Here is a 14,414-nt window from a genome sequence, read left to right as displayed (position 1 = left end):
TTTTATTTTTGCCTTTAGAAATGGAAAATACATCATTAAGGATAGAATCTGAATACATAAAGAATCTTCAACAGCAAATTTATTTCCTTGAATTGGAAGCTAAGTTTCTATATCCTATGTATTTCTGACTATGGTTAACTAAAACCTAGGAATTTAAGAATAATAAGGGTAGGATATTCAAAATATTATTTGTAATATTCGAGTTAAATATTTTATTAATGTGGAAACTGAATGAGAATTGGACAGCTATTTTCTATTTTAAATTTTAATTAAAGTTATTTAGTTAACATTTCATTCTTTTGCCTTAACTTTTTATTATTACTCGTGAGCAGACTAAAAAAGCAATTAATACTCAGCCTCTCCTTGCATGTGAAATGGAACATATGACACAAAATCTACAGGTAATTTTTATCTCTTTTTGACAAACAATGCCAAAGTAATTCTTTGCATATTTACTTAGTGGGTTATCATTAGAGGAAAATAAAAAGGCTACTGTAGCTTCTAGCAGTTTCAGAATGTATTTGTCAATTGAGGACTTGCTATCAAAAATGAACACATAAGGAAAACAGGAGGCTAACAAATGCATTTGAAATATATATATACAGGTAGTCCTCAATTTGCAACCAATCACTTAGCGACCAAAGTTACAATGGAACTCTCCAACCGATCATATGACCCAGTTCTGAGATTATGACATGACCACATTTTGGATGCTTGGCAACTGGCCCACATTTGCAATGCCTTGTGGTCACATGATCACTATTTGTAACATTTTTTTTCTGGAAACTGGCATTTACTTTTTGTTTTTGGAAAAAACGGCCATAGTAATCAATGAATTTGCTTAATGACTGTTGCATGCGATTAACAATCACCACAAAAAAGGTTGTAAAATTGAGTCTGATTATTTGATGACCCACTTTACAACTTTCATAACTTACAATTAATTGCCAGGCCCAATTATAGTCAAAAGTCAGAGTACCTGTACAAAAATATTTTTCAATATTACAATATGTGTAAAATCCCAATTTATTGGAACATGCGTTTAAAATAAACTCCTTAAGATACTGAACTTTTCTGTTCTTTCAGTGTAAATATAATTTTATAAGTCACAGTATTTTATTTTTTTATAGACATTACAGTGTAAGGCTGATGGCCTTGAACTGGAGATGAAGCGAAAGAAAGATGGTTTAAACATGCTGAAGATGGAAAGAAATCAACTTAATAGCCAAATCAGCATGGCTAATGGTAATATTTTTTTCAGCATTTTCAAAATGATATAGATTTGGTGCTATCTGTTCCCATAGTACTATTTTTTTAATTTAATAAACATTTGGATTTTTTTGTTGACTTCTAATTTCTGGGGGGGAAAAACTCTGAAAATTTTATTGCAAATCATTTCCATTACACTGCAAAAAAAAACCCCTCCAAACTCCCTTACTGAAATCACTAAGTAATACCACTGTAGCTAGGGAAAAAAGATGTTGCATATGCCAACCTATGGTATTATTCTTTTTCAATGAGAAATATCCGAAGAATAAGAAACTCTACTAAAACCATCCAAGATACTTGAATCTCTAATAAATTCTAATAATTACTGTGCTTGAAAAAAAAGTTGTTTTCTAGATAATAGTATTGTAATCACTCTTTCCTCTGTAAGGTGTGCAGCATCATGAATTTATCACCAAGGCTTAGCCTTAGTAAAGGCATGCTAAAGATTATTTTAAAGAGCTAGTATTTTCAATATCTTGCATATGCTTATGTTATTTAGCAAATAGAAATATGTATTTAAACAGACAATAAAGCCAAACAGCAAATATAGAAAGGAAAAGCAGACGAAGACAGATTTTTAATCTCACTCTAAATTCATAACATAAGATACATCATTCCAGTATTATATAGCTTGTTGAAACTGTTGACTGCTAACAATAACCATTTAAAAAAGACAAATAATATTTAAGCTTCAGATGACTGGTTTTTTTAAAAAATAGCACCATCCTGTGGTAAATTTGTATATTATTGCTTTAAATAATATCTTCAGGAAATAGTATTTTTTTTTCTTCTTTTCAATTAGGCGAAACAAAAATGCTAAAAGAAAATATTCATGTGTTGAATAAATGATTATAAATTAGTTTCCAAAAGGCAGTTCAAATACAGAAAGTGGATGAAGTAAAATCTGTTCCCTTGATATCTAAATAATATGTCTTGTTTGTTGAATCTTTGGGTTTAGAAAAGAGGGAGCCTTATTAAAGCTTTCTTCTAGAGTAGGGCTGTCAAACTGCCAGCCCATGGGCCGGTTGCACCATATGGAGACCGCACCCACTCCAGCTCCGGCAATGCAAAAAAGTCGTGATACGTTGTGACATGTCACATGACATGGTGAGTTTAACACCTATGCTCTAGTCTAGAGCATGGGTGTCAAACTCGATCGCGTCACGTGATATATTGTGATGTATCACAATGTTTTTTGCGTTTGTGGAGCCGAGGTGGGCCTAGCCTGGATATGATGCATCTGGCCCGTGGGCTGCCAGTTTGATACCCCTGCTTAGCCAGAATCAGTCTACAAGCAAGTCAGATGTTACTGACAATCATGTGTGTCAATTTCAGAAGAAATTGAGAAAAATTGTGTTCTAAGTGGTGGCATTGTACAGACTTGTGTTATAAATCAGCAGCTGTTCCGGTAAACCTGAAATGCTTATTTAACCATGATTTATTAACTAATCCACAATTATGTGAACTTAGATATCACACCTAGATTCAAATATACAAACCAAATTGTAACTTAGAATGATATATAGATGTAAACATAAGACACCAGATGAATAGCAGCTCTCATTCACTAGTACCTTGGCCGCCATATTTTGTAACATCTGACCCTTTGAATTGTTTTCAAAGGTAATTCTGAATATAGTAATCTAACTGATGTGGTCATAGGGCACAAGTTATGGTTGCCAAGATATTCTGGTCCAGATATGTTCAACTGGCATATTCAGTTGAACAAAATACCCCAAACACAACGTCGAGGGTTCTGTGGTGAGAGGTTTTTCCGTGGACCAGAGGGGGTATGGTTTCATGTGCTCCCTGCATCCCACAAATGGGGCTTTGCTTATTTGCGCCACCCGGTTTCTGGCATGTCATAGATTGGTGCCGGTCCATGGACCGGGGGTTGGGGACCCCTGGTCTAGGGGATGGCTGTACACAAGGTGGAATTTCTCAAAGAAGGTTGGATTGAGAGATGGCTTCTTCAAAAGAGGATGCAGCATCAATTCTTTCAAGGCTAGAAGCCCCACACTCTTTCTAAAAGAAGCTTTAGCCATTCACCGCACCCCTTGCCTATCTAAAGAAACCTAAAAAGAGATGGAACTAAATCACAGATAGGGTATTTATATTACAGAGAATAAAAATTTCTATTTTGTTGATATTGTTGAGGCGCCAACAGGTTCTGGCCTGTAATATAGCAAGGTTGCATCAAACAACTTTGTGGATTTCCATGATTTATTGATTATACCCACCACCATGTAAGAATCATTGGTTAGTACCACCACAGGTGTTTTTCAGCTGCTATAGGATCTTTTTTTTTCTGCAACAATCTACCATAGCTATTCTTATGAAATCAATCGGACAAAACATCCAGCTTAGTAATTTATTTCACTATGAATAGATAAGATAGGCAGTGCGCAAAATAAACTATTTATTCATGACAAAATGTTTTTGTCCATGGATTCCATCTCTAATTTGTACTAAATTTTTTGAAGTTTTGAGTTAATTTAATCTACAACTATGTTAATCTGATCACAGTTGGAGTGAGCTTTTATTAAAAGTATGAAAAGCATTACTTATCTTATGCAGGCACAAATTTCATTATAAATTCTACTTTCAGAACAGCATTTAAAAGAGAAACAGGGTTTGGTAGAGGAAATCAGACAATGGAAGAGAGAGAAAGCAGAGAAAGATGAGCAAATCTCTGCAAAACACATTGAGATCTCATACGCTAAGCAGCAAATGGAAGAGCAACAAATGAATCTGAAAAACAAAGAACAAACTATCCTTATGCTAAAAACAAAGGTATTGGTTATTTTATTCATAATTTATTACCAGTCCTAATATATTTGATCTTTTTTCCCTCCCAAAAAAGTAATGTATACACAGGATTAAGAGCTGGGAGATTTTATTCTATATTTCACCTACATAATAAGGGTATGCATTCATATGCATGCATAATGGCCATCATTGTTTCTGTGCATCTCTCAAGCCCTCTGAGGTTGGCAAAAGTGGGAAACAGGAACCAGTTGGATTTCTGGAAAGATGTTTATTGTGAATAGTGTATTGTAGTGAGGAGTGGGAGTAGACTGGGATGCTGAGGGAGCAAGCTGGACTATCTCAACAGCAATGGACAGAGTGAGATATGGTGGGGATCTGAGGGTGGATCATACTTTCAGACACTGGGTTTGCTGTTTGCTGTTCTGTTGTCCATTTCTTCGCTTCCACCCTATGTGCCAGGCGATCAGATCCTTAGGAATTCTGGAGTTCTGCTTTATTTTTGAATGCCAAGTTGATGTATAACGAAAGCAAAAAAAAACATTTCTTGGGTAGGATTCCTTCTACTTCATGTCATCAATGTTCAGAGGCACTTTTTGACTAGGGAAGAAACATTCCTCTAAACACACAAGGTTCCTTTACAGTCTTCTGTCTAAGACAATTAGAAGAAAAGACTTTCCTCACAAATCCATTGAAAGCAAATTCTGACATTTGTTGTGGTCCATCATATTCTATTGTTGCCACACATTTTTCCTCGCCTATATAAACAAGTCTATTCTTCCTCCCTTCTGCAATACTGTAAGTCATGGAACAAATGTTTTGAGAAATGTGACAAGAGAAGCAGTACATATTCTGCCTCTTCTGAGATTTCTCCAAATCATCATTAAGAGAGTTGTTAGAAAAGAAAATATTTTAGTTCTTTAATAAATCAGATAGCACACACTATATAGCAGGGATGTCAAACTGCCGGCCCACGGGCTGGATGTATCACGCAGAAGCTGCGCCCACCCCATTGCCGGCAATGGCAAAACTTTCCCGATATGTTGTGCGACGTCATGTGATGTCGCGAGTTTGACATGTGTGCTATATAGTATGCAAGACTCCTAGGATCCATGGTAGCAACATATTATCTTATTTTCTAAACTGAACTGGGCACATAATACCAAACATATCTCCTTGGAGGTTTTGTATAAACAAACAAGAATGCAATCCTGTATTTTCCTCTCTCACTGCAGGGGTATCTCAGAGTTGTTATCCTGGAAAAACAAATAGCATTATGATGAAACCTATCTAGATATTCCTGCTAAAAAGGTTCCTTCCTTCCTTCCTTCCTTCCTCTCTCCCTCCCTCCCTCCCTCCCTCCCTGACAGGTTCATAAAAGTAATTTCTAAGACCCAATTTTAGACATATGAGTATTTATTCCATGAATCTTGTTCAGTGAGGAAATGTGTCTTAACTATTTTTGAACTACAGTTCTGTAGAATATTTATCTGCTACCACATGTTATATTTAAACAAAGGTGACGCAACAGTTGGAACGGCAAAAGGCAATGGTGTTGCAGCTTTCTGAAAAGAAAAAGGAATGCTTGGAAGTGCAATCTGCAGTACATGAATTGGAAGAAAAAATCCTTAAGAAAACAGCAGCAATGCATGAGCAAATTACTCATGAATTACGGTACTAATTAATGAATTTTGGAGAAAATGAAGGCTAGGTAAACTAATACCATATTCAACCTTGCAAGTATTTATAAATGGTGCAAACCCATACTTAAATTATTAATTTGTGATAGTATTAGTGCTTGAAGCGTAGAAAAAATATTCATTAATGGTTCCTCCCAATGGATTTAGCATATTGAGGTTTTTGTCTGGAGACTTGAGTAGGGAAACTATGTAAATGTTTGGAATGAAACCTTTTCAAGTAGAACTCTATAATTACAGAATGAGACTATCACATTTTACATTTTTTGTGATGGTATTTATTTATATGACTGGCAAAGGAAATGTGTTTCAGGGGGTTCTGAATCTGATTATATTATGTTCTAATTATTAATCTATGAAGCTCTGTTACTTTATTTGTTTTATTGATTTTATTTTTGATATTATTGATGTGCCTTATTTAATAGCTTTGTTTTGTATTTTAATTAGTGTGAAGTTGCTTCAGCATTCATTGACTAAAAAAGTGATATATATATAATATAGTCCTTAATGACTGTAAAAATCCGAATCCCGGGCATATCTGTTCAATAATATACAATCCTCGAACTCCGGGAGGAATATAAATCAGCTGTTTATTGTTAAAAAATTTAAAACAATAAAAGCAACTATTTACAATACTAAAACAAACTTAGATTTCGCTGATCCACTATCAGCGTCTTCAGAGTGAAGTGTTGGGGGTGGAGAGATCTCTTATAAGCCTTGATAACCTAGTTTCTTACTCATTGACCTTGTGATAGGGCCATTCGTCCTGACTGACCGTAATTGCCTTAACTGTCCCGCCTCCCCTTGTTTGCACTCCAGTTCCACAACTTCTCTCCCTCCCCTCCTTATCCATCTTCTCCTTCCTGGTGTTGTTGCCGTTGGTGTGCCTTCTAGCCGCTAGAAACTAGGTTATCAAGGCTTATAAGAGATCTTCCCACCCCCAACACTTCACTCTGAAGACGCTGACAGTGGATCAGCGAAAGCTAAGTTTGTTTTAGTATTGTAAATAGTTGCTTTTATTGTTTTAAATTTTTTAACAATAAACAGCTGGTTTATATTCCTCCCGGAGTTTGAGGATTGTATATATATATACATATATATTTGTTTTCTGAGGTTTTCATGGGGGTTTGTTTGTAGGTCTTTGGTTATTCAGGTTTTCTCCCGCGTAAAATTGGAAGTGTCTTGGCGACGTTTCGACGAAGTCCCATTCGTCATCTTCAGGCTGGTGTTTTCAGCTTCGTGCTTCTAGGAGTAATGTGTGATCGCAGCTGTTTCTTCCTTTTAACTGCCAGTGGGGTTTGAACTGATTGGGTGGGAGCTTGGCTGTGTTCTGATTAGGTGGAGGTGTGTTCTGATTGGTTAAGGGGCTTGGCTGTGCTCTGATTGGATGGTGGATTGGCTGTGCTCTGATTGGATGGTGGGTTGGCTGTGCTCTGATTGGATGGGAGAGTGTTCTGTTTGGGAGGGGGCTTTGTTGTGCTCGGGTTAGTCTGAGTTGCAGGGGGATTTGAGATGGTGAGCTGCGTTGCTGTTGTTTGGCTTCGTGTTCGTGGTCGTGCCACATCTTTATGGTGAGTGTCAGTTTGCTTCATGTATGGATTGGAGGGGTTTGACATCGGACAAACCAACAGAAGAATAAATGCACGCATTGAAGAACACAAGAACTCAGTCAGAAAAGAGGAACCAACTTCTTCCCTGGTCCAACACCTTAAAGCCACAGGACATAAAATTGACTTTAAAAAGACCAGAACTATCGCCAAAACTGAACACTTTAACAACAGAATAATCAGAGAAGCTATCGAGATAGAAAAACGCCCACACAGCATGAATAAACGAGATGATACCTCCCGCCTACCAGCCATTTGGAAACCCGCCCTTATTGGCAAACGAGTTCCTAACACAAAGAATAACACCAGACCCACACTCACGAAGACCACATGGGATGTCACCACCACACATGCACGCAGAAAGCAAACCCAAACCCCCACAGATGATGAGGCATGACCACAAACTAGAAGCCAGTCCACAGCTGCATCATTAGCCACTTTAAACCCCTCCAATCCATACATGAAGCAAACTGACACCCACCATAAAGATGTGGCATGACCACGAACACAAAGCCAAACAACAGCAAACTGAAAACGCCAGCCTGAAGATGACGAATGGGACTTCGTTGAAACGTCGCCAAGACACTTCCAATTTTACGCGGGAGAAAACCCGAATAACCAAAGACCTACATATAGATATAGATATAGATATACGGTAGATATAGATATTCATTTTCCCGACCTAGCTACATGTGTCATACATTTCTGTCTTCTTCAACAATAGATAATTGTCATAATCAAAATTAGGGACAATGAGAATTATGGCCTATGGCATTAGGTTGATAGCAAATTGTGGAAGATATGTTTAGATCGATATTCTCATATTTTTTAATTACTGTAGGAATGAGATATCTTTTCTGCACCATCAAATTCGTGAGCGGGAGCTACTGGCAGAACAGGGTTGTCTCTTACGAAGTAAAATAGCGGATGATTATGCAGCTTTGACCAAAGAAAATAATCTCTTGCAATCCAGGTTTTTGGAACTTGTCAAACAAACAGACATTGTAAGAAAAATAACAATCTCATCCACAATAAGAATATACATATCTGATTGACAGTATGTGAGGAAATATACTGGCTTCTACCGCTTTTGATTTTTTTTTTTAAAGTGTGCTTCTGTTCTAAATAGGCCAGTTGAATATTCATTCTACTTTTTCCTCTCAAGGGACAAAATTTTGCCTACATTTTGTAGACATTTGTGTCATGCAAATGATGTTAATGCTTAAATAATTCTCTATTATAAAAATAAAGCAAAATATAGTATTTTTAAATAATAAAGCTATATGATGAGAATGATCTAAACACCAGGATACAAGAAGAGTTGGTTAAGGATGTAAGGACTTGCAAACATTCAAAGTGATCTTACATGTTTTCAAAAGACAAAAATCTTACACTAGGAACTCAGTTGGAAAATTATTATACAAGATGAAGAATGCTTTCTTCTCTATTAATTAACATTGTTAACTAGGAACTGCAGCATAGTAAAATGGGATCAAAAGATAAAGACTGGATGAGCCTGCCTAACAGAGGAACTAACTTAAAGTAAATTTAGTTTCTCACATTCATACATTTTACTTTTGAAGAGGAAAAATCTCATCAGCGCATCCCCTGATGACATAATACATCACATTTTGCTCACTGTCACCTTTTTTTAACTCTCTCTTGGTCAGAATTCTGCCAAGTACCTTTCTGGGCACAGTTAACAAATGTATTTATTTATTCAATTTGTCTAGCTGCCCATTTCAGATCAATAAAATTAAAGATTACGTATTAGCTTTTTCTATATATAACCAATCACTTCTAATCACTGGGGATTATTGTGCTGTTTTTGCAAATATTAAACAACTTGCATAACCATTCTATTACAAAACCAGACCTTTATATTTCTCCAAGTGCCTCAACTGCAGTAGCAACTTTACTGTTTTTTGAAAGCATTTAGACTTTTTTACTATTTTTTCTGGGACACTAGCATTTATAACATTTATTTGTTTGATACTTTATTATAATTCTCATGTAAATCTCTAAAATACTTATTCCAGCATTCCCTCAATTCAATTTCATCTCCAATTATTTCATCATGTTATTTACTTTGCTGGAAGCTCCTTGTTTAGCCTTTCACTCCTGTTTTTTTTTCATTTCCATCAAAATTACCCTGTCTTTTTTGCCTCTTCTACTCTTGACTGTTTTTGACTACATTCTTTGAAATGATATTTTTCTTTATAAAGACATGATGCAATATTATACATATGATTGTAATTTTTCATCCTAATGTTTTGCATTAGTTGTACTCTTATATGCATACATTTTATGATTTTATAGATTTTATTCATACACATCTTTTACCAAAATCACCTTTCTCACATTTAGAACGTCTCAATTCCCTTTCATTATGAACAAACAATTATTTTGCCATGTATACACACAAATAGATTTGTGACTGACCTATTCAAAAGAACCCAACCTCTCTTAAGGTTCTCATTTATTCTTGGGTTTCAAAATGATTCAGTCACTTTTTCTGTACTCCGTCACTTTATTTTCACCCATCCATGCATATTGCCTACCTCTTTTTTCTGGATTGCAATTCATTTCCCAAAACTTCATCTAACACAGAAAATTGCCTGCTGCAAGGCTCCATTATTTTATATAGCTCTAAATATCTTGGGTTGACTGGTGTGCTTTTAAAAAAAATGTACCTGTTTCCTTTGAAACTTCATGAATAGCTCACATTTCCTTATTTGTAGGAAAGAGTTCTCAAGGAAGAAGTGTATACAACCCATTCAGCGAGCATTGTTCAGTTTCTGACAGTGAAAGATCAGGAAGAGCATCTGCAACGTGAGATTAAGAGATACCAAGACCTTCTGGAGCAAGAAATGAGCACCTTCCAGGAACTTGAAGATAAGGTTGAATGACTGCATAAAAACAAGAGTTATACTGCCTGTTAAAAAAAATAGCAAAATCAGTATTAGGCCAATTCAGATATCACAACAAAATGTGTATGATCTTGTGTAGGACTTAAAATATGACTTTATACAACTAGCAATCAATTCCTTACTTATTTGTGTAGAGAACAGCACAGGAATCATTCCTTGTGTCTTTAATAAATAAAATACTTCAGTGTGATGAGAAATGGGTGCCTGACATTTTGCTGCTACCAGCTAAACAGGGCTATTATGCTAAATGATCACTAATTGGATGTGTTATAAAGCAGACCTAGTTTGAACTTAATGGTTAACAAATGCAGATCCTTACCCTGTATTTGTATGTGCAATGGTAATACAGGAACACGATGCATACTGGTAAGTACTTAAAGATAAAGTGTAAAGATAACCCAGCACTTAGTTCAGTGACAGTTTGTGCATATCAAATCCTGCACTAGCGCTTAGTCATTTTTTTTTAAAACAAAATCCTTTTAAAGCAATTAGAAGCATTTTCAGAGAATAACAGATGGGTGCAACTGAGTCAAAACATTCATTTCCTACGGCTGATTTTTCCTTTGCTTTTGTGTTACAAAGAAGCCAGATGCTTGAAAACATCTAGTTCTCCTCTAAGGTTCAACATCACGCCAATATTATATTCTTCACAGATTGCTTGTTTCTGAAACTTAGTCAATAACTTTTGATCTTCAGAGGGTCCATTATTCTCATGATCAATATTCAAGCCTTTTGATGGAATGGGGAAGCAGGAGGCAGGCCTTCTGATGGCATCAGAGAGATAGGGAGGTTGCTCATCCAAGGTTTTTTTTTATTGATTTTCTCTAGATTTTCCCTTTTTTCTCTCTCTGTTGTAGCGATGTACATCAACTAAACAATTATGGCATTTTTATTTTCATATGTTTACATTTCTTAAATTTCTGCTTCCCGGTTTTTTATTTCTGTTGTTGATTTATTCTAGATTAGCATGTTAGAAAAAAGAAGCACAACTGTTGATTTAAACATTGCAACATTAAGCAGCCGAATAGCTGAAGTTAGAGCTATGCTAGAAAAAGAAGAACAAGACAACATTGAACTAAAAAGAGAGAATTCTCTGCTAATTGATTTTGCATCTAATCTAAAAAAACAGGTGATTTCTTTTATCATTTGTGAAAAGAAATTGTGGACAATAAAGAACATCTGTAATCAAATTAGAATGCTATGGAAATACTATTCTTACATGTACATGTGCATGCACATATGTATACGCCTTGCATTCACATGCACACACTACTTATAAATAATCTCGATATGTTGTGGCATGAGATTTTATATAAATTCCACTTAAGAGGATATAGGAATTAGATAAGGGTATGCTGAAATTGCATGAAAATACTTAAATCACAGAGGAATTGATGGAGGAGCTATTATTATATCAAAATATTTCACAATCTACCCAAAAAGATAAAGGTATGGATGCTTAAAAAGAAAAGTAGTATTTTGTATTGTATTTTAAGCTTTTCTACTAATTTACATTTCATCCTTTTATCAAAATTAAATTTACCTGCAAATATAATCTCTTTTCCTATGCTAGTCAGTTGAAGAATAGAGCTATGCTTTGTTTTTTTAAGGTCTCTCTCTGAATCTGTGTTTTTGAAAACATCCAAAGTAATTTAGTTAATGAAACCATCTGTAATGTACTGGAGAAAGTGTTAGGGTTTGCAGATTTTGAAACAAGTACATGACAAAAGGGAGAAAAATAAAAGGGATAAATTATATTTCGCTATTAATTTATGAGGAGTTTAGTTATTACTATAAAACCAAACTATCCATTTAAGTTAAAAATGCTGTTTATTAATGGAATTACAGCCAGGATCATTTCTTTTTTTAAGAAAAAAAAAATAGTGCAACGATCCAGTCTGAATTAGGATTAATTTGAGGGATAAGGAAATAATCTTTTCCACTCAATGACTGAAGGTATTATTCACCAGTTTAGCTCTTTCCCCTTGTTTTGATACAATTTGATTTCATACATACAGCAATTGGAGTACAAATCTAAGTCTAGTTAAAATCCTGTCTAGTTTTCCATTATTGCAAAATACTTTGGGAGAAGCTCATAGTATCCTTTGTGTAAATTGTTATGACAGAATACAACAACTGACAGAACTTTTTCTCTTATACTGTTTTCTTGCTGAAAATCATTATTTTTACAATGCTGTCATTGGACCACAAAAAGTACTATTTGCAGCAAGAATAGCTGCATTTGAAGCAAATGACAAGTTAAAGACAGAACAATTAAGAAATATAGTGCAGGCACCTTATGCTCTCTCCTTTGGCTGGGTAAAGTAGGTTGGCCTTAAGAAGAATGTATTTTTACATAATTTTGACATTTTTCTATCTTCAGCTTGCTGGAAAAGAAAACAGTCTACTGGAGGCATCAAATAAGATGTTGGACCTGGATGAAGCAATTTCAGCATTAAAAATGAAGCATACATTACATCAATCTGTTCAATCAGATAAATGGGACAAAATCTCTAAAATGGCAAATTCCATGAAGAAACTCAGCAACTCAGTGATGGATATTATTGATAGAATAGGAAAAGAATAATTGAGATGTTTTAATGAGCTTTGATTTCATATGGGAAATGTTGAATTATGTATGATTTCATAGAACCTGAAGAATTATTCTTGAATTATGTCAATTTAGTCATGTTGATTATTCTTTGAAACACTACTGTACACAGAAGGAAGATGCAGTGGTATATGGGAATGACTTTGGGAGGTAGGAGGAAGACCCACAGAAGACCCACTTGATCTAGTCAAATAAGCAATGGTCAGATAAGCAGCTGAGCTCTCAGGAAGAATGGGGGCATGGCACATTTTAGAAGGGACTCTTTCTAGTTTCTTGAGGTGTAAAGAAAAAGGTGGGGGAAGATGTACATTCAGGTTCACAAAATTCTGTAAATTTAACCTTACAATAAAGATGGAGTTGGTATTTCTGGGTATGCTTCCTATCTGGACTACCTTGCAGGGCTGAAATAAGATGACTTTGAAATTTAAACTTTCAAAAGCAATTATAAACTTAAGCATAATCTATACTCACCTTGTAAATATTTATACATTTAATTATTGCTGGTGAAACAATCATTTAGAGGATCTTTAAAAATAATTATAATAGCTGAGGCACAATTGATTTGGGGGCATGAAATTGTTCTTTTACCAAAGGACAATACTTCCTAAAAAAAGAATGTCTTTTATTTAACTATTAAAGCAGAAAAGCAGGTATACATGAGAAAAGCAGGTATCTGGTCTCTGTGGCAGAAATGTGAAGAGAGAAAATCTTTTCATACTTCCATCAAGCTATAGAAACTGAAGCAGCAAATATATTCTGCTGCATTCCAGGATAATAAGTACCCAGCAGCATTTATTTTACCTTGCACCCTCATATTTATATATAAGATTTTAAACCATTTTACAAAAATTTAAACATTCGGTAATCTTTTTTAAATTACTGTTATGTCATCTGGTCTTAAGTATATATGTTAAGATTCTTTTTTATAGTGATGGTGATTGCTTTCACTTAGAAAGAGTTCTTGCACTTACACAATCAATTTTAAACACATTCTTTTTCATTTCAGAGTATATAGATATATATTTGTTTTTGTGTCTTAAGGTATGTGTTTGTAAATACATTTCCAAGTTTTCAGGTCCAGTTTTTTCTCAATATTGAACTATGTGGCAATCATATCTTCAGTGATCCTTCTACAGTTTATTTATTTATTAAATTTATATACCGCCCTATCTCCCTTGCAGGACTCAGGGTGGTGAACAGGCGATACTAAAAACCACGATAATAAATAAATAGTTTGTTTTAAAATCGAATTAAATAACAGGCCTGTTCTAAAAACACACCCGTAAAAAACCCCCCACTGAAACATAATCAAACTACGCCAGGCCGGCCGCACGGAATAGATGGGCCTTCAGGGCTCGGCGAAAAAGGCGCAGGTCCGCAACTGTATGTAGGTCGGGGGGTAGGTCATTCCAGAGGGCAGGAGCTGCCACAGAGAAGGCTCTCCCCCTGGGGGTCGCCAGCCGGCATTGTCTGGCCAACGGCACTCTAAGGAGGCCCTCTCTGTGGGAGCGGACTGGTCGAAGGGAGGTGTTTG

The 14,414-nt window shown here is 35.4% G+C and overlaps 1 protein-coding gene across 1 annotated transcript; it reads left to right on the top strand.

The window, feature by feature from the left end:
* The first annotated feature begins 322 nt into the window (after positions 1–322).
* LOC107300331 (ELKS/Rab6-interacting/CAST family member 1-like) lies at positions 323–13,229 on the top strand. Its single transcript, XM_015829663.1, has 8 exons — positions 323–401; positions 1,131–1,245; positions 3,878–4,062; positions 5,555–5,709; positions 8,181–8,343; positions 10,081–10,239; positions 11,231–11,398; positions 12,653–13,229. Exons 1-8 carry the CDS (start codon positions 375–377, stop codon positions 12,854–12,856), a joined length of 1,176 nt encoding a protein of 391 aa, XP_015685149.1. The 5' UTR covers positions 323–374; the 3' UTR covers positions 12,857–13,229.
* The last annotated feature ends 1,185 nt before the right edge of the window (positions 13,230–14,414 follow it).

Source organism: Protobothrops mucrosquamatus, unplaced genomic scaffold (assembly GCF_001527695.2).
Source record: "Protobothrops mucrosquamatus isolate PMUCROS unplaced genomic scaffold, P.Mucros_1.0 scaffold6694, whole genome shotgun sequence".
Taxonomy (NCBI): domain Eukaryota; kingdom Metazoa; phylum Chordata; class Lepidosauria; order Squamata; family Viperidae; genus Protobothrops; species Protobothrops mucrosquamatus.
The sequence above is the reverse complement of the archived record's forward strand: the minus strand, read 5'-3'. Positions and strand labels throughout refer to the sequence as shown.

Coding starts and splice junctions, on each gene's coding strand:
- LOC107300331 (XM_015829663.1), top strand. CDS start 375: ATGGAACATATGACACAAAATCTACAG. Junction 8,344..10,080: donor TTGTCAAACAAACAGACATT/GTAAGAAAAATA, acceptor CCTTATTTGTAG/GAAAGAGTTCTCAAGGAAGA. Junction 10,240..11,230: donor TCCAGGAACTTGAAGATAAG/GTTGAATGACTG, acceptor GATTTATTCTAG/ATTAGCATGTTAGAAAAAAG.